This window comes from Leopardus geoffroyi, chromosome B4 (genome assembly GCF_018350155.1).
Source record: "Leopardus geoffroyi isolate Oge1 chromosome B4, O.geoffroyi_Oge1_pat1.0, whole genome shotgun sequence".
Lineage (NCBI taxonomy): Eukaryota > Metazoa > Chordata > Mammalia > Carnivora > Felidae > Leopardus > Leopardus geoffroyi.
The window spans coordinates 116,295,370-116,313,396 of NC_059341.1; the positions used below are offsets into that span (position 1 = coordinate 116,295,370).

The window sequence follows — 18,027 nt, forward strand, 5'->3', positions numbered from 1 at the left end:
CTTCTGTCTTGAAAAGTCATTTCAGAATCTCTCAACAAGGCTTTCTTTCTTTAAGAAACATGAAAATGAATTTAATGAAGAAGTGGCCTTGACAGAAATTTACAAATACATCGTAAAATATTTTGATGAGGTAAGATTTTAAATAACATTTCAAAAAATTGATATGAATCAGTCGCCAGGATTTGGTTGTAAAGCATTCTACCGGTCTCAGGACAGCTCTGGCATCCCTAATGGCCAGAAAGGGAAGCCAGGGAGCCTGTCTGAGATGGGGGATCCTGGCACCAAGCCAGACCCTGCACGTGGCTGTCCCCTTACGGTTTTATCATGCTGCCCGCCTTTGGACCAGCCTGAATTTACATTTGAGTTCATGGGGTCTGTAGCCACACTGACTCAATATAACTTTGATGAGTAAGTAGTGGTCCTATTAAATAGGGCCAGCTTATGCTTGATTGTAGTCTGCTAAAATGAAAGCTAAGCTTGTTAAATTGCCTAGATTCTGTGTTCAACAGGTATATGAAAGTATAACATATTTCTAACTTAAGCAACTATTTCAATAAACCATTCTCCTTTATGATTAATTCTCCTTAATCTGGATTTTTTTCTTTGGGAATTCACACAGACACAGTCATCAGATGCGCTGTTTCCAAATATATGTTAATTCCCCCTTCCCTGATTCCCCCCCACTCAGTCATGCTGGGACAGGCTATCCATGTCACTGGTGAGAATAGCTCACCAATTCCATTTGCTACTTGAAGATCAAGTGAAGCGCTAAGGTAGGGTAGAGGCAATGAGTTCCTTAAACATGATAAGCATCCCTCTTTCCAGGGGCCAGGGGTTAGAAGGGAAGCACTGGGGAGGGGAGGAGGGGAGAGGAGGCACTACACTGCCCAGGAGGGGAGGGGAGGGGAGGGAAATACTCAACTCTGACCAGGATGCCCCTGCCTGCTGCATTTAAGAAGAAATACTTGCCTGCATGTTGGCTGCCCAGAATGCTTGCTGTGCTTGGAATGGCTGTGACATAATGCATAAACCAGGGCCTTGGAAGTCTGGCCCCATATTTGTAAGCAAATAGTTGGTATTTCTTGCTAGCTTCTATTTTAAGCCAAAGTGTTGTTGATCCTGTGATAATGACTTAGCAAAACAACTTGCAAAGTGAGTATGTAAATGATCGAAGAAAATGTTGGCATCTGTTTCATACAGATTTTTACCACTCACGGCATCAGGAATGCAAAAAAAAAAAAAAAAACCCAAAAAATCGAAATCTAATGCTAAGATCACAATATCTAAAATAACTGTTCTAATTGTCAACAGATTCTAAATAAACTAGAAAGAGAACGAGGGCTGGAAGAAGCTCAGAAACAACTCTTGCATGTAAAAGTCTTATTTGATGAAAAGAAGAAATGCAAGTGGATGTAAGCACTCTGGGGACTGGCTTAATCTGGCAAAATTCTTCAGACGACTTGGGAGCAAAATGGCTACTTGAGCTACTCTGTGTCGTTACTTTTTAAAGTTTGCACATAGGTTCCACTTTGAGCACTGTCTTTTAGAGACGGAGGCACATGCACAGCTTTTAGAAAGCATACCAACCTTGTGCCTGTGCATATACCGTAGGAACCTTTCTGTAAATAGAGTTGAAGTGGTTGTTGCAAACAGCCTCCTTGTTTACAGAGAATACAGGGCCAGTAAGCAAGTGTCAGTATTGTAACTACAGTCTCCACTTAAGCACAATGATATAAGTGGTTTTGTTTGAAAACTACAGTTATGTAGCACTTGTGACTACACTGCACCTCTGCAGAAAGGGGACACTGCCAATGATCAAAAGAAAATGTGAACTGAGTCATTTGGAAACAAGGTGGAGGTGTTAGGGCAACCTCGAGGATTTGCAGCATTGAAACTTTCCCCAGTAGTTCTTGGAAAAGCTGACCGCAGAATTTGGTAGTGTGTACACTTAGCATTCGTGAGCGTGTGTGTGTTTTTAAACCAAAAACTGACAGTGTTGCAACATTGTTGAAAGGGCTCGTGTTTTTCAGTGGTCATGGACTGCACTCCATCAGACTCACCTCCGTTTCACTAAGGAGCTCTAAAGCAAGGAGAGTGAGGAGGCTTTATTTAAATGCAACAGCATTTTACTCACTTTGTCCTGATGTATGTTCCCTTTTTTTTTCATTTTTTCATACTAAATGTATTTGATAGTGGACATGTTGGCTATTGTAAAAAAAAAAACAAAAAAAAAAACATTATTTCCGTCTAAAAACTTGGATCAAAACTATCTGTAGAAGAGTAACTCACTCCCCTAATCCTACGTTTCTGTACTTAGTGTCTCCTTGCTTTAGATTTCTGGTGAACCCTGTGGTTATAAATACTTGTGTGTGATTTAAAAAAAAAACAAAAAAAAAAACATTTTACATTTCATGAAATTGCTGTTCACACTGGAGTATTATATATGAATATATATATATATTTGAGGCCCAAGGCCTGCAAAATATTAGTATACAACTTGGTATCTTAGTCTTACTATGTACTTTTTGAAAGTATTCCTCACAAGAGAAAGAATTCAAAATACTCATTTTACTCATGCCTTTCTTTTTAAAGAACTCCCTGTCCAGTTCTACCGTAGTCTTTTTATTGCTGATTTTTTATTCCTGAATTTTTGCTGCTCATGACCAATTTTAATACCACTGTGTTTTCCTATTAAAAGTAAAAAATGTGATTGGCAACTCTCAACTTTCCTTGTGGCACCTTTTACCCTTGGTGCTCCAAATCCCAGATTAAGGAAAGACATTTTTTCAAGTAGCAAATAAAACACTCATCATATAGTCCTTAAAATCATTTACCAACACTGTATGGGATATCAGGAGTTGAATGTGAATTTGTCTTTGAAAATGAAATTCTTGTTGCTCCTCAATATCTGGCAAAGAGTAAGAGGTGATACCTCAACAAACTGATCAAATAAGCAGTCACTGCCCTGATAGGTACCTTCCCAATCCCATCACTTTTGACCATTGTCGGTCCAATGGACACACCTCAAAAATACTACCAAATAGGTTACTTACAAGTATCAAGGTGAGCGGTCTGCTCGCCGCGTGAGGCTGCCTCAGTCTTGATGTGAAGGCGTTCGTAAGAGAATAACAGGAGGACAGTTGAGAGCCAAGGGTAGGAGAGTTGCCCAAAAGACTTCCCCTTCTTTAGGGTACAGAAATGCTATGAAAAGGATCAGCTACAGCTTTATCTACGTGTTTAGTAAATGCTACGTGAGGATGTCCTTGTCCAGCTCTCTGGCACAAGAGTCCCGTGTGGAGCCTTACCTCCTCTTCCAGGGGCTATGCTGCTGGGAACTTTGGGCAAGTCGCTTACCTCTTTGTGCCTCAATTTCTGTATAATATTTCTAACCTACCTCACTGAGGTGGTGTGAAGATTCACTAACGTATGTAGCGTGTTTGTCAATCCTCCAGTGAAAAGCACGATCTAGACCACATCTTGGATCACATTAGCCAAATACAGTAAATGGCCAAATTAGATGTGTGCTGAAGACAATCAGTCACTGGGTCTACATTAAACAGCAACCAGAGAAACAAATGGCAAACAATTTCTATTTTCAAGTTTCTTTGCATATTTTTTTGGTGCAAACAATTCATTTATAAACTTTTTTTTCTAACACTAGTGTCTACAGCAGCATTTAAAAATTAATTCTGTTACCTTTTCCGTATTAGGGATTTAAAGTCTATTTCTTATTGTATACCTGATTGAAGCTGTACTTGGAGATGAATGTTTTAAATGTCTATATCCAAAAATAAACATTTTGATGTAAAGGTGGCCTGTTTCTGTTTTCCTTCAAATGTTCTAGTTATAATAGATTTTTTAAATTCTAAGTGGCCCCATGGAAATTACTTTTCAGCAACAAGGTGCCACTGCGTCTGTGAATAAGCGGTTCTGTAATGCAGCAACTGACTCCAGTTTCTTTGACATGATATTAGGCACCGCTCCTCCACTATCTACCTGGACCTTTGATCCTAAAGACTTCCAGATAACGAACATTCCACTTAGTTTGGAGGATTTGAGCTTTGCCTTGTTGATGTGAAGTTATTGCAGCAGACTTCCTTAAAAAGAGGTTAGGGATGCACAGAGATAAGACATTTGTAATAATTCGGTTAGATCCCAAACAGTAGGAGGCAACACTACCACTAACGGACCCCAGTGGGTTCAAGTTTTACAATGAATGGCCCTTGTTTTACACAACTAATTAAATCATAGGATTTAATTATTTGTACTTTGTGGTTTTCAGTTAGAATAGAGATTTTTCTACATTGCTAAATACCGAGTGTATGCTCAAAATTAAAAGACAATGTAGAAAAATATTTATTAAGTTCTTTAATTATATGCACACAGCTTTTAGAATGGTAGCATTATATATTTACACGTCTTAACGTTTTTGTTTTTTTTTATTTTAAAAGTTATTTATTTTGAGAGAGAGAATCCCAAGCGGGCTCCACACTGTTACTACAGAGCCCAATGAAGAGCTCGAACTCACAGTGAGATCACGACCCAAGCTGAAATCAAGAGTTGGACGCTTAACTGACAGAGCCACCAAGGCGTCCCGAAGTTTTGTTTTTTAATGCTGCCTTTAAACTTTTTTCTTTTTTTTCAAGAACGAGGTTTAGACCTCTTGTATACGGTAAACTGCAGAATGTTTACTGCCCGTTACTGCCAAGCATCTCAAAGTGGCAGAAGGAATCAAACATGGGCATATTCCAGGTAAAATGCCAAAAAAAAAAAAAAAAAAAAAAAAAATTCAACAAGTGAAATTAATAAAATAATTTAACTTGATTCTCTAATTCTTTTTTTTTTTCTTTTCTAACATTCTCAAAAGAGTTGTCAATAAATATTCTAAACATCTCTGAAGGGGTTTTAATGTTTCACTTATCCTGAGTATAATCCTAAAGTCCTGACACTGATGCAATGTATCATGTAGCTGGTACCTTTTCTTGAGGCACAAATGTTCTGGCAAACAGGAATACAGTATCTAAATGCCACATACGTTAAAACTTCAAGCTTTATTGAGTCACAGTGATTTCATCCCTTTTGATCTTTTTTCCATGAACATCATTCCCCAGGAGATCCAAGTTCCTCTAGTTGCTTCCTTTGTGTTGTTTCTAGTTCTTCTAGTCTTTTGCGGAGTAGAGAGAGTTCCCTTTGATGCTGTTCCTCCTTAAAAGCACCAAAAATGAAAAACAAAACAAAACAAAAAAAACAGAAAAATAGCTGGAAAAAGAACTGTTAGGCAACAGCCTCGGTGCCTCTTTTACTCAGGCCCTAGAAGATCTGGCAAGGAAAGGATAACCATTTCAGCAATCTAAGAACACAGCAGTATGGGCTAGACTACTAACTAGTCCTTGTTTCTCTCCCACCTCAGGCTCTAGCCTTAAGCAAAACACAAAGTCTGTTCTCCTATCTAGGTGTAAAACTCACCAGGGAGTAAATTAGAAGAATACCAATTCAGGGCCCAGGCATACTCACTTGCCTACTTTCTAACAAGGCTGGAGTTTAATAGCGATTCATTATAAATAAAGCACTTGGTCTGAGATTCAATTCAGTGACTAAAATCTTTGGTGCTTACAATATTATAAACTATAATTACTTATTAACAGTTAATCTTTTGAAAACCATCCAATCAATTTGATTCCTTCAGTATCTCAAGGACCTGATACAGTAGAACGAGCCCAGAATTTGGAATCAGATTTATATTTGATAGTCAACTCTGTCACTTATTACCTATGACCTTAGGTAAGTCACTTCCCCTCTGACTCAGCTTCCTTATCTATAAATTGGGAATCATAACACCCTTCCCTCAAACTATTTTCCATTAGGATTAAATAAAATATCATATGGAAAATGCATAGTGCGGAGTATTGGTAAATGCTTAGTAGCAGTTGAGTGAGTCAAAGACCCATGGATTAAGTTTTTTCTTTTCAGTTGCTCAGTAGATTTCACTTCTAGCAACATCACTAAAGGATAGAATAGATTCAAATCCACTTTGTTTCTCCCAGTAATTTCTATGGTAAAGAAAGATATGAATGTTTAACTCTGAATTTAAACAGGTAAAAATTAACAGAAATGTTAGTGACTTTTTTTCTGTAACATAAATGCTCATACCTGCATATGAGGAGGAAACGACAAGTCCATGCCTGGAACCATGGCTGATGACTGAACACTAAAAGGATTGATGGATGCTGTTGGAGGTATGTTAGGAACCAAAATTAAACTTCGAAATTCATTATGTCTTCTCTGTATGTCCTTTAGTCTTTTTTGAAGCCTTGTATATTCTTCAAATGGAACATTTTGTCTTAAAAAAGAAAAAAAGTGTTTCTGTTCTTTAATACAGGTATACTGTATTGAAAAACAGGATGATTCACAGAATATAATTTTAAATTGGAAGAAAAGAACTTCAAAATTCTAAGATTTATCTGTATATAATACATACATAAAATTCTATTTATCTAGAAAAGTAAACAGAAACATGACATCTTAATCACATGTATAACTGTTGGCATTGCAGGCTATCAATTCATTTTAAAGTTTTACTTGCCAATTAATCAAAGATTAAAAATCTTTTGATACTTTTACTTTCACTTGCACTCCACTCCCCCAACCCATGAATCCTGAAAGTGTGCCTTATTTTACAGAAGGAATCAAATAGGAATAGAGAAAATACTACGTTGAATCTTAGGACATTGCCGTTTTTATAGGTAAAATATGGTCAAATATATGAAATTTCATATTGTTCAACCTAATTTTTAAAAACGTTGCTCATGACAGAGATGAAGCTACCCAACTTTAGGGAAAACTATTTGGATAAAAAAGGTAACTTTTCAGGCCTTTACATATCATCACATTTTTGGACATGAATTTTCTGACCATCAACCACACCAGTAATAAAATACAGTCTTCAAAACCACTCAAAAGTCTAGATGATCTGTGCCATACTCACCCAATCTTGAATTGATAATATTTCAAAATTAATGGTTATAGAAGACGTAGCAAATTGAATTTTGTTTTAGAATGAATTTGGTGGCTTCTTACTTTGGAACACAGTATTATGAAATTGGCATGAACTCCACAGTCTATAAACTTCAGGTGTTCTAAAAAAAACAACTGTTCCCATTTGGTAATAATTACACTCAAGAATGTCCAGTGCACATTATAAAACATCAACAGCCAATTTCCATTACAGAAAAGTCTGATACTTTCTAAATGCTGAAAGGCTACCACTAAAATTAGCTGAACTTGTAAAATTTTTATTTATTTATTTATTTATTTATTTATTTATTTATTTATTTATTTTTAAAGTTTATTTACTTATTTTGGGAGAGAGACAGAGGGAGGAAGAGAGAGAATCCCAAGCACGTTATGCACTGTCGGTGCAGAGCCCAACACAGGGCTCGATCCCACAAACTGTGAGACCATGACCTGAGCCAAAACCAAGAGTCAGACACTTAACCGACTGAGCCACCCAGGCACCCCAAAAAGTTTTTATTAACTTCAAATAGGCCCTACAATGCCACTACTACTGAGTCAATAAGGTAAATTGTCTCTGCTCAAAAAACGCTAATTATGCAGATTATTAGCTATGTTTGTAACGTAAATGAAAATCCAGAATTTAGGCTCAATATGTTTTCACACCAAGAAATCAAAAATCTTGATTCACAGTTCTAGCCACATTTGGGAACTATGCAATGTTGCAACTATCTTGTTTCAGTATTAAGAACTCACACCACTCCTGGCTACCAAAGCCAGTGACCTTTCCTATGAGTCCCAACCATAACAAAATGCCTGGCATGTGTTTTGGTTTGAAGGGATATTCAGCCAGAAAAAAATAAATAAATGAATAACAAGGATAATGAACTAGGAATATAACAAAAAGTTTTAGAATTCTTTTAAATGTGGGGCGCCTGAATGGCTCAGTTGGTTAAGCACCCGACTTCAGCTCAGGTCATGATCTCACGGCTTGTGGGTTCAAGCTCTGCATCAGGCTCTGTGCTGACAGCTCAGAACCCAGAGCCTGCTTCAGATTCTGTGTCCCTCTCTCGCTCTGCCCCTCCCCTACTCATTCTATATCTGTCTCCCCCTCTCTCTCTCTCTCTCTCTCTCTCAAGAATAAACATTAAAAAAGAAAAAGAATTCTTTTAAACATATATATTTTCTTTATTTAGAGAGAGAGAGAGAGAGAGTGTATGTGAGCAGGGTAAAGGCAGAGAGAGAGGGAGAGAGAATCCCAATTAGGCCCTGTGTGCTGTCAGCATGGAGCCCGATGAGAGGCTTGAACCCACGAACCATGAAATCATGACCTGAGCCAAAACCAAGAGGGTAACCCTCTTGCACTATTGGTGGGAATGCAAACTGGTACAGCCGCTCTAGAAAATAGTGTGGAGGTTCCTCAAAAGATTAAAAATAGCATTACCCTAACGACCCAGCAATAGCACTACTAAGGATTTATACAAAGGATAAAGGACTGCTGATTCATATGTGCACATGTACCCTAATGTTTACAGCAGCACTTTCAACAATAGCCAAATTATGGAAAGAGCTCAAATGTCCATCAACTGATGAATGGATAAAGAAGACATGGTATGTATATATAATGGAATACTACTCGGTGATGAAATACAATGAAATCTTGCCATTTGCAACAACATGGATGGAACTGGAAGGTATTATGCTAAGTGTAATAAGTCAGTCAGAGAAAGACAGACATCCTATGTTTTCACTCATATGTGGAATTTTAGAAACTTAACAGAACACCATAGGGGAAGGGAAGGAAAAATAAGTTACAAACAGAGAGGGAGGCAAACCATAAGAGTTTCTTAAATACAGAGAACAAACTGAGGGTTGATGGGGGTGGGGAGTTGGGGGGGGGGGGGGCCAAGGAAAATGGAAGATGGGCATTGAGGAGGGTACTTGTTAGGATGAGCACTGGGTGTTGTATGTAAGTGATGAATCATGGGAATCTACTCCCAAAGCCAAGACTACACTGTATACACACATATTAGCTAACTTAATAATAATAATTAAAAAAAAAAACAAAAAAAAAAACCAACATTGTTACTCTAGGGAATTGCAAATAAAATGACAATTAGTTACAGGTTCAAAAAAAAAAAAAAAAAAACGAGTCAGATGCTTAACCAACTGAGCCACCTGGGCACCCCTAGACATATATTTTGAAAGAAAACAAAGTGCATTATACTCAGAATCAAAGCTCTATAATATTAAAGTCACTACATGGGATATGTATTTATACAAACACAGTACCTATTTAACACCTGGTTTTCTGTTTCTAATTCTTCTCTCTTTGCCTCTAAGATTTCTACTTTCTCCTGCAGTCTCTTCAATTTGTTTTCATGAAGGGATTTTCTCTAGAAAAAAAGAAACAATATGGACAAGTACATTAATACAAAATCTCCTATTTGAACAAAATATAGAGACAATGTTTTACTCAACAAGAAATTTTATTTAGAGATAAGTATTTTCAGTGAATACTAGAAGAAAAAAGATTAATAGATAGGATTCTCATTGAAAATTGAAAAGATAATAAGCTTCAGATGTACAAATATGAATGCCAAACCAGAAAATGGGTATCAATAACTAAACTGATGCAAATAAAGTATCTAAAAAAGGAAGGAGTCAAATTTTACTAATGAGCTTGCCTGTCACCTGATAAGGAATCACAAGTTCTTTATTTTCCCCAAAGATATGTGTTTTTAAAAAGAACTAAAAAAAATTAAAAGCATGCTTACCACTGATAAATTGCTACCAAAGCAGCAAAAGATCAGAAAGCTTAGATTATGGATGCGTCTCAGTTTGAAAGTATGCCTTTTTAAATATTGAAAAGAAAAAAAACAAACTTTACATAGGGAAAATTTTCTAATATGGAAAAATCAGTGTATAATGCAAAAGTAGTACATTAAAAAATTATTTTTTCATTTTTGTCAAGAGGCTATTTTTTTTTACAGAAAAATACATATAAATGTTGCAACTCACTTAGTAGCTACAGACCTTTCAGGTATGCACAGAATGTAAATATAGAGCAAAATGTGAAACCACAAAGCAAATGCTGATACTGTTACCTCATAGGTCAAGAGCATGGCCATACCACAAGGGCCCCTACCCTTCCTCCTTTCAATCTCTATTCCCTTCTGTCCTCTGAAAAGGTAACCAATTTACTTCTAAAGCTAATTTTGCCTATTTTTGAACTTCATCTGAACAGAATCATAGTCTTTTTCAACTGTTTTACAATGGCTTTTCTTTCACTCAGATTGTGAGATTTACTCATGTTATTGCTTACAGGAATAGTTCATTGCCACATGTTGTATTGTACTTACGAATATCACATAGTTTAATATATCTACCCAGTCTACCACTGAGGGCCATCTGAGTTATTTCCAGTTGAGAAATAATACTGCACTGGGCATTCTTTCTCATGCTTCCCATTGCTTGCCATCCTCCAGCACCCTAAAAGGTTGCCTCCTGCCTCCCACTTTCTACCCTGGCAAAGGAACTACTCTTCCGTCCTTAACATAAGTATATACTTATATGTTTACAGGTAGTTTAGGACTCTGTCTATCCACCAATCTACCCATTAAAAAAAAAAAAAAGAAGCAATCATACTATATACTCTTCTGTATATGGGTTTGTTTGTTCAATATGTTGTCTAATTGACTAAGCCATTTTATTGTATGGCACAGTTATTTTCCATTGTTATGTTGTCATCCATATTATAAATATACAACTTATCCATTCTCTTTTGATGAAAATTAGAGTTGTTTTAATTTAATCTGAATAAAGTTTCTATGAACATTCCTAAACATGTTTTTGGTGGATATATGTACTCATTTCTCTTGAGTATATACTCAGGAGTGAGTCACAGCTTTAGTAAATACTGCTCGTTGTTGTTGTTGTTTTTTAATTTTTTTAATGTTTATTTATTTTTGAGACAGAGAGAGACAGAGCATGAGCAGGGGAGGGTCTGAGAGAGAGAGGGAGACACAGAATCCAAAGCAGGCTCCAGGCTCCAAGCTGTCAGCACAGAGCCCATCGCAGAGCTCGAACTCACGGACCGTGAGATCATGACCTGAGCTGAAGTCAGACACTTAACTGACTGAGCCACCCAGGTACCCCAATACTGCCAGTTTTCTAAAGTGGTTCTATTAATTACATGCCCACCAGCAATATATGATACAGCCACTATGGAAAATAGTAGGGTGATTCCTCAAAAAATTAAAAATAGAACTACCATAGGACCTAGCAACTTATACACAATGGAATATGATTCAGTCATAAAAAAGAAAGAAATCTTGTTATCTGTGACAGTATGGATGGACCTTAAGGGCATAATGGCAAGCAGAGAAAGAAAAAATGCTGTATAACCTCACTTATCTGGAGAATCTAAACAAACACACAAGCAAATGAACAAGCTCAAAGACATAAAGAAGAACTTGAGGGGCACCTGTGTGGCTCAGTCAGTTGAGCAGCCAACTTCAGCTCAGGTCATGATCTCGCGGTCCATGAGTTCAAGCCCCGCGTCAGGCTCTGTGCTGACAGCTCAGAGCCTGGAACCTGCTTTGGATTCTGTGTAACCCCCTCTCTCTCTGCCCTTCCCCCACTCGTGCTCTGTCTCACTCTGTCTCTCAAAAATAAATAAAAGTTAAAACAAATAAAAAAAGAAAAAAGAAAAAAAAATTGGTGGTTGCCAAAGGCAGGACACAAGGGGTGGACAAAATGGGTGAAGGAAGTCAGGAGATACAAACCTTTAGTTATAAAGTTCCAGGGATGTAATGTACAGCATGGTAACTATACTGTGTTGTGTATTTGGAAGTTGCTAAAAGAGTAAATCTTAAAAGATCTCATCATGAGAGAAAAAAAGGTTTTTTTTTTTTTTAACATGTATGGTGATGGATATTAACCAGACTCATTTATTGTGATCATTCCACAATAGATAAAAACATCAAATCATGTTGTCCAGCTGAAATTGACATGTATATGTCAATTATACTTCAAAAAAAAGGTTGTTAAACGTTGTAATAGCCTAAGAAGGCAAGCATAGCAAAATGATTCACATGAGTAAATTTAGTTATTATTCATAGAATTGCTAGAAATAATAGGATAACCAAAAAAAAAAAAAAAACTGTTACTTGACCTTTTTTCCAGCAATTTTTAAATTGTACATATTAACAGTTTGATAGATTTATATTTTTATTCATACAAAATCATGTCATATGTGAATGACAATTTTACTTCCTCCTTTCCAATCTTTATAAATCTTTTATTTCTTTTCCTTGTCTTATTATACTAGCCAGCACCTCCAATAAAACGTTAAAAAAAAAAATGGTGATAATGAACACACTTGCTTTGTTCCTGAACTTGGATGGGTGGAGGGAAGCATTAAATATTTAATCAATAAGTATGATGTTAGATGTAGGACTTTTATAGGTACAAAAATCCCTTCTATTCCTATTTTAATGAGTTTATCACGAAAGGGTGTTAAATTTTGTCAAATTATTTTTATGTGTCTGTTAAGAAGATCACAATAGTTTTTTTTTGTTCCGTTACAGTGTTGAGTTATACTAATCAATTTTGAATATTAAGCTACCTTACATTCCTAGAATAAACCTTACATTTCATGATATATTACAATTTTTATACATCATGGGATTCAGTTTGCTAATATTTAAGATTTGTATATTTGTTTATGGTATCTCTTTTTTTATAATGGCTGTGTTGGGCTCTAACCTTATAAAACAAGTGGGGATGTTTTCTTTTCTTTTCTATTTTCTGGGAAAGTTTGTGTTAAGAATGGTAATATTTCTTCCTTTAGTATGTGGAAGAATTTATCAGTGAAGCCAAATGAGCCAGGCATTTTCCCTGCAGAGGTTTTAAATTAAGGATTCCATTTTCTTTCTTTCTTTCTTTCTTTCTTTCTTTCTTTCTTTCTTTCTTTCTTTCTTTCTTTCTTTCTTTCTTTTATGTTTTATTTTATATTTGAGAGACAGACAGAGAGAGAGAGAGAGAGAGAGAGAGAACATGAGCAGGGGAGGGGCATAGAGAGGGAGACACAGAATCTGAAGCAGGCTCCAGGCTCTGAGCCGTCAGCACAGAGGCCGATGCAGGACTTGAACTCATGAGCAGTGAGATCATGACCTGAGCCAAAGTTGGACGCTTAACCAACTGAGCCACCCAAGCGCCCCAAGGATTCCATTTTCTTAACAGATACTGGACTATTCAGATTACCTAATTCTTCCTATGTTGGTTTTGTTAAGATGTTCTTCAAAGAATTTGTTCACTTCATCTAAACTGCACAAGTTATTTTTAAAATATTCTTGTTGTTTTACTATCTATAAGAGGGGCTGCCCTGCCTGGCTTAGTCAGTAGAGCATGCAATTCTTGATCTCAGGGTTGTAAATTTAAGCCCCACATCGTTGAGTGTACGGATTACTTAAAAATAAAATCTTAAAAAAAAAAAAGAAAAAGAAATATAGTGATACCCCTTCTCCATTCATTGTATTGTGCATCTGTGTTTACCTGCATACCTACCTATTTTGTGAGCAGTTAGGAAAAAATGAATCTAAAGCTCTATCAATTTTACCAATCTTTTTTTTTTAAATCAGCTCTTGGCATTTTTAATTTTCTCTATTATATATTTTGTTTCACTGATTTCTGGTAATACCTTGAAGATGATGATGATGATGATGTTCGCAGTTAAATCTATCCACTAAGTTCATAATTCAATTATTGTGTATGAGTTGTAAACCTGCCATTTATTTAACAGTTTTGTTTTCTGGAGGAATTGTCAAGCTTTTTCTGTTGTTTTCTAAGCATATAACAACAAGGTAATTTTAAAGTCTGTATCTGATAATTCCATTTCCCAGATTCCCTATGGGGAGTCTGTTTATATTGGTTATTATTTCTCTTGATTTTCAATGTTATCTTATTTCCTCATGTAGCCAGTATGATGATGATTTATAAATAGTTGGAGCAGCTTTAGGTTTACAGAAAAATTTAACAGGAAGTATAGAGTTCCCACATATTCCCCCTTTCAGTTTCCTCTACTATTAACATCTTACATGGGTGTGGTACATTTATTAAAATTAATGAGCCAATTTTGAAACATTATTACGAACTAAAGTCCACAGTTGACATTAAGTTTCACTCTTTGTGTTGTACAGTTCTACAGGTTTTTTTTCCAAATGCATGATGTCATGTATCCACTATTATGATATTATACTGAATAGTTTCACAGCCCTACAAAACTTCCTGTTCTCTACCTATTCAACCCTACTCCCACAACCCCTGGCAACCACTGGCATTTTTTTCTGTCTCCATAGTTTTGCCTTTTCCAGAATGTCATATAGTATATAGAAATTATACAGTATATAGTCTTTTCAGACTGGTTTCCTTCATTTAGCAATATGTGCTTAAGATTCTGCCATGTCTTTGCATGGCTTGACAGCTCGTTTCTTTTTATCACTAAATAAAAATATCCATTGTATAGATGTAGCACAGTCTTTTTTTTTAATCCATTCATCTACTGAAGAACATCTTGCTTACTTCCAAGTTTCTGTGTTTTTGTGTGTGTGTGAACATAAGTTTTTGACTCATTTGAATAAATATCCAGAAGCATGATTACCGGATGGTATGGTTTGACTATGTCTACCTTTGTAAGAAACTAGCAAAGTGTATTCCAAAATGGCTGTACCATGTTCCAATTCCACACAATGAAGGAGGGCTCCTATTTGTTCCATATCTTTGCAGGATTTGGTACAGTCAGTGTTTCAGATTTTAGCCATTCTACTAGGTATGTAGTGATATTTTTATTATTTATTATATTTTATTTATGCCTATTTTTAATTTTTTGCTATATGTTTAAAAACTGTGGAAATAAAGTCTATAATGTTGTTTTCCCTTAAAGTAGATTTACATTTGTTTCTTGCAGGCAGCTACAAACACTAACAATTTGGGTAAATTTAATCTGATTATAAGGACTGACATTATCTAAAGCTACGCTTCGATACTTGCAAGGGCCAGGCTATTTTTTCATTCTTAGTCTAAACATAAATCCCTCCCCTTCAGTGTCCCAACCCAAAGTACTAGTATACTTGGACCTGAGATCCTCTCTCAGTATATTCTGAGATTCTGAACTCCCAATTTTTGTTCCCCGAGCTCTGTGAAGTTGTCAAAAGCTTTGCTTTACTTCTCGGCCTCTCAACTCCCTCTTCTAGAATCAGCAGTTTCCTCTAAGGGAAAAGCAACCCCACATGCCATGCTCACCTCTCTCAATTTCTCACCTCTCCAGGAGCTTGGCCTCCTAATTCTTCACTGCCTTCCATGGAGATATTTTTTTTTTAAATACTTTGTCTGATTCTTCTAGTTTTCATATGGAGAGTTGACCCACATATTTCCTAGTTTGTCATTATCAAAAGCATATGCTCCTTTTAGGTATTTTAGTCCAATTAGTAGCATTTTTTTTTTAAGTTTATTTTGAGAGAGAGAGAGAGAGAGTAAAAGTGGGGGAGGGATGGGGAGAGAGAGAGAATCCCAAGCAGGTTCCACACTGACAGTGTGAACACGGAGCTTGAACTCAAGAACTGTGAGATGATGACCTGAGCCAAAATCAAGAGTCAGATGCTTAACTGACTGAGCCACCCAGGCACCCCAGTAGACATTTTACAGATGGAAATGCTTAATATCTCGTTACTGTATGATTGTATAAACTTGCAATCTTAAAATCTGGTTATTTTTCTCCATTTTTATTGTTCATTTAAACTGTAATACAAAATTTTTTATTTCATCATCAAATCTTAATCAAGTATATACACACACATACATATATACACACACAGAGTGCACATTTAAGTGGGCCCTATATTAACTATAGGTAACTCAAAATATAGGGACTTCTGAAGGGAATTCCAGTCAATAAATACCAAATCATGAGAAAGGGCTTTGTAGAATGGATAAGAAATGAAATAGGGAAAATGTGTACTACTACAGGGATGTGGATTTGCCTGAAGGTTCTCCAGCAAGGGACTGATAAGTAAAAGACATCGTTTTGAGAAGTCTGATACGGCATCAGTGTATGTGACAGACTCCAAAGTTTGCCTCTTACAAGGCACATCTGGAGATAAGCTTGAAGACAGGGTTCAGGACAATGCTGTCCTCATCCTCATCTCTGTAAAACAACCAACCATGTACTGAGCACTTTCAGTTGCCAGGAAATAGCTAGAATGCAGTAAAAACACTGGCTGGTTAGTTGACTAAAACACCCAATGAATGCCTTGGCCTCCATCTCTATAATCATTTCTTTGCATACATTCTCATTACCTTGACCCAAGTCTCCCTCTTCTTCAAACTCACCTGGAAAAACTCAGACCCTTATTAAATACAACTAGACTGCATGCCTGGACCTATGCAACTAAATGAAGTCGGCAAACACACACACAACTGTGCATTGTGTTACCTGACAGTCCTTCTAATTTCCCCATCCAATCACTCTCCCAAACTCTTACATTCCTTCACAACTTACTATGTCTCCTCAGATCTCTGACACCTGCACTCTTCACAATCTGAGCCAAAGACCCAGATTCCTTTTTGCACTGAGAAAACTGTAGCATCAGGAGAAAATTTCCACACATCTATCGATTTATCAGAAATTATAAGCATATATTTTGCCTTTTTTCCAGGTATAATAGATACACTGTGTTCTTATGCCTTCCACCTCTGAATTGCTGCTAAAGAATATTATCCCTGCAAGTGCCCCCCTTTCTTCTGCATCATCAATTTTCCCCTTGCTACTGAATCATTCTATAATTCACCCCACCCTTAAAAGAACTCTTTGATCTCACAACCCTCCCTAGCAATCACCCCGGTTCCCTGTTCTTTACAACGAAATCCCTTAGACAAACTCTATCTTCCACTTCAATCTGGCTTGTATTCCTTCTATTCCACACAAACAACTCTTGACAAGTCACCAAGAATCACTAAAAAGCCAAATGAATTCCTAGTCTTCATATTGCTATTTTATCATCTTATTCTCAATGTCATTCGATACAGTTGATCTTTCTTGAAGCACTTTTCTTCACTTGGCATCCAGTACCTTCTTGGTTCTCCTACCATCCTGGCCAGTCCTTCTCAGTTTCCTCCTTTTCTTCTCAACTTCAAAATTCCTCAAAGTTCAATCCTCACTCTTCCTTTACTTTCTAGGTGACCTCATTTAATCCCTTTGCTTTCAATACCACTTATGTGATGATGGCTCCCAAGTCTTTATTTCTAGTCCAGTCTTCCTCCCTGAACTCCTGATTCATGTATCCACCAGACTACTGAACATTTCCTGTGGAAGTCTAATTGGGTATCTCAAAGAGTTAACATGTCCAACAAAAGCATCTTTATTTTACTGCCAAACCTGTTCCTTCTAAAGTTTTTCCCACTCTATTTTAACTAAGCTCTCATACTCAACATCTTAATCATCTTTGATTTGTATTTTTCCTGCCCGACAACTATTGTAAACTCTACTTTAAAAATATATACAGAATCTGACCACCATTCCACAACAAGTTCTCTATTCCAAGTCACCATCATCTTTCACCCTGGACTACTAAAAAGTGGTCTTCCCGAGTCCTCTTTGTCTCTCTACACAACAGCCAGAGGGTCTTCTAAAATATAATGCAGATTATATTATTTTTCAATTTAGAACTCTCCAGTGTGTTCCCATCACATTCAGAATAAAAACCAAAGAATAAAAACATCATCTGGCCTCACTACTTCTCTCCATTCCAGCTACCTAGTTCTCTCTCCTTGTATTCCTTCAACATACCAAGCAGACTTCTGCCTCTCTCTCTCACTTGCTATTCTGTCTGGAACATTATCCCCCCATATATAAAACATGGCATTCCCCTTCCTTTTCTTCAGGTCTCTGCTCAATGTTACCTTAATCAGAGAAGCCTTCCCTGATTACCTATTTAAAAGGCATTCTCTTTAGTTTTC

General features: G+C 36.6%; 2 protein-coding genes across 9 annotated transcripts in view; one reads left to right on the forward strand and one right to left on the reverse strand.

The window, feature by feature from the left end:
- Positions 1–3,809, forward strand: part of PLXNC1 (plexin C1) — a 152,040-nt gene extending 148,231 nt beyond the window's left edge. For both annotated transcript variants that reach the window (XM_045467017.1, XM_045467016.1), the window contains exons 30-31: positions 56–130; positions 1,312–3,809. In XM_045467017.1, the coding sequence (XP_045322973.1) occupies positions 56–130; positions 1,312–1,416 (180 nt within the window). In that variant the 3' untranslated portion in view covers positions 1,417–3,809. The remainder of the gene's footprint in view (positions 1–55; positions 131–1,311) is intronic.
- Positions 3,810–5,032: 1,223 nt separating this feature from the next.
- The window catches only part of CEP83 (centrosomal protein 83), a 122,653-nt gene continuing 109,658 nt past the window's right edge, over positions 5,033–18,027 (reverse strand). For all 7 annotated transcript variants that reach the window (XM_045467021.1, XM_045467022.1, XM_045467024.1 and 4 more), the window contains 3 exons: positions 9,304–9,407; positions 6,151–6,340; positions 5,033–5,205 (listed from right to left, as the gene is read on the reverse strand). In XM_045467021.1, coding sequence (XP_045322977.1) covers positions 5,101–5,205; positions 6,151–6,340; positions 9,304–9,407 — 399 coding nt within the window. In that variant the 3' untranslated portion in view covers positions 5,033–5,100. The remainder of the gene's footprint in view (positions 5,206–6,150; positions 6,341–9,303; positions 9,408–18,027) is intronic.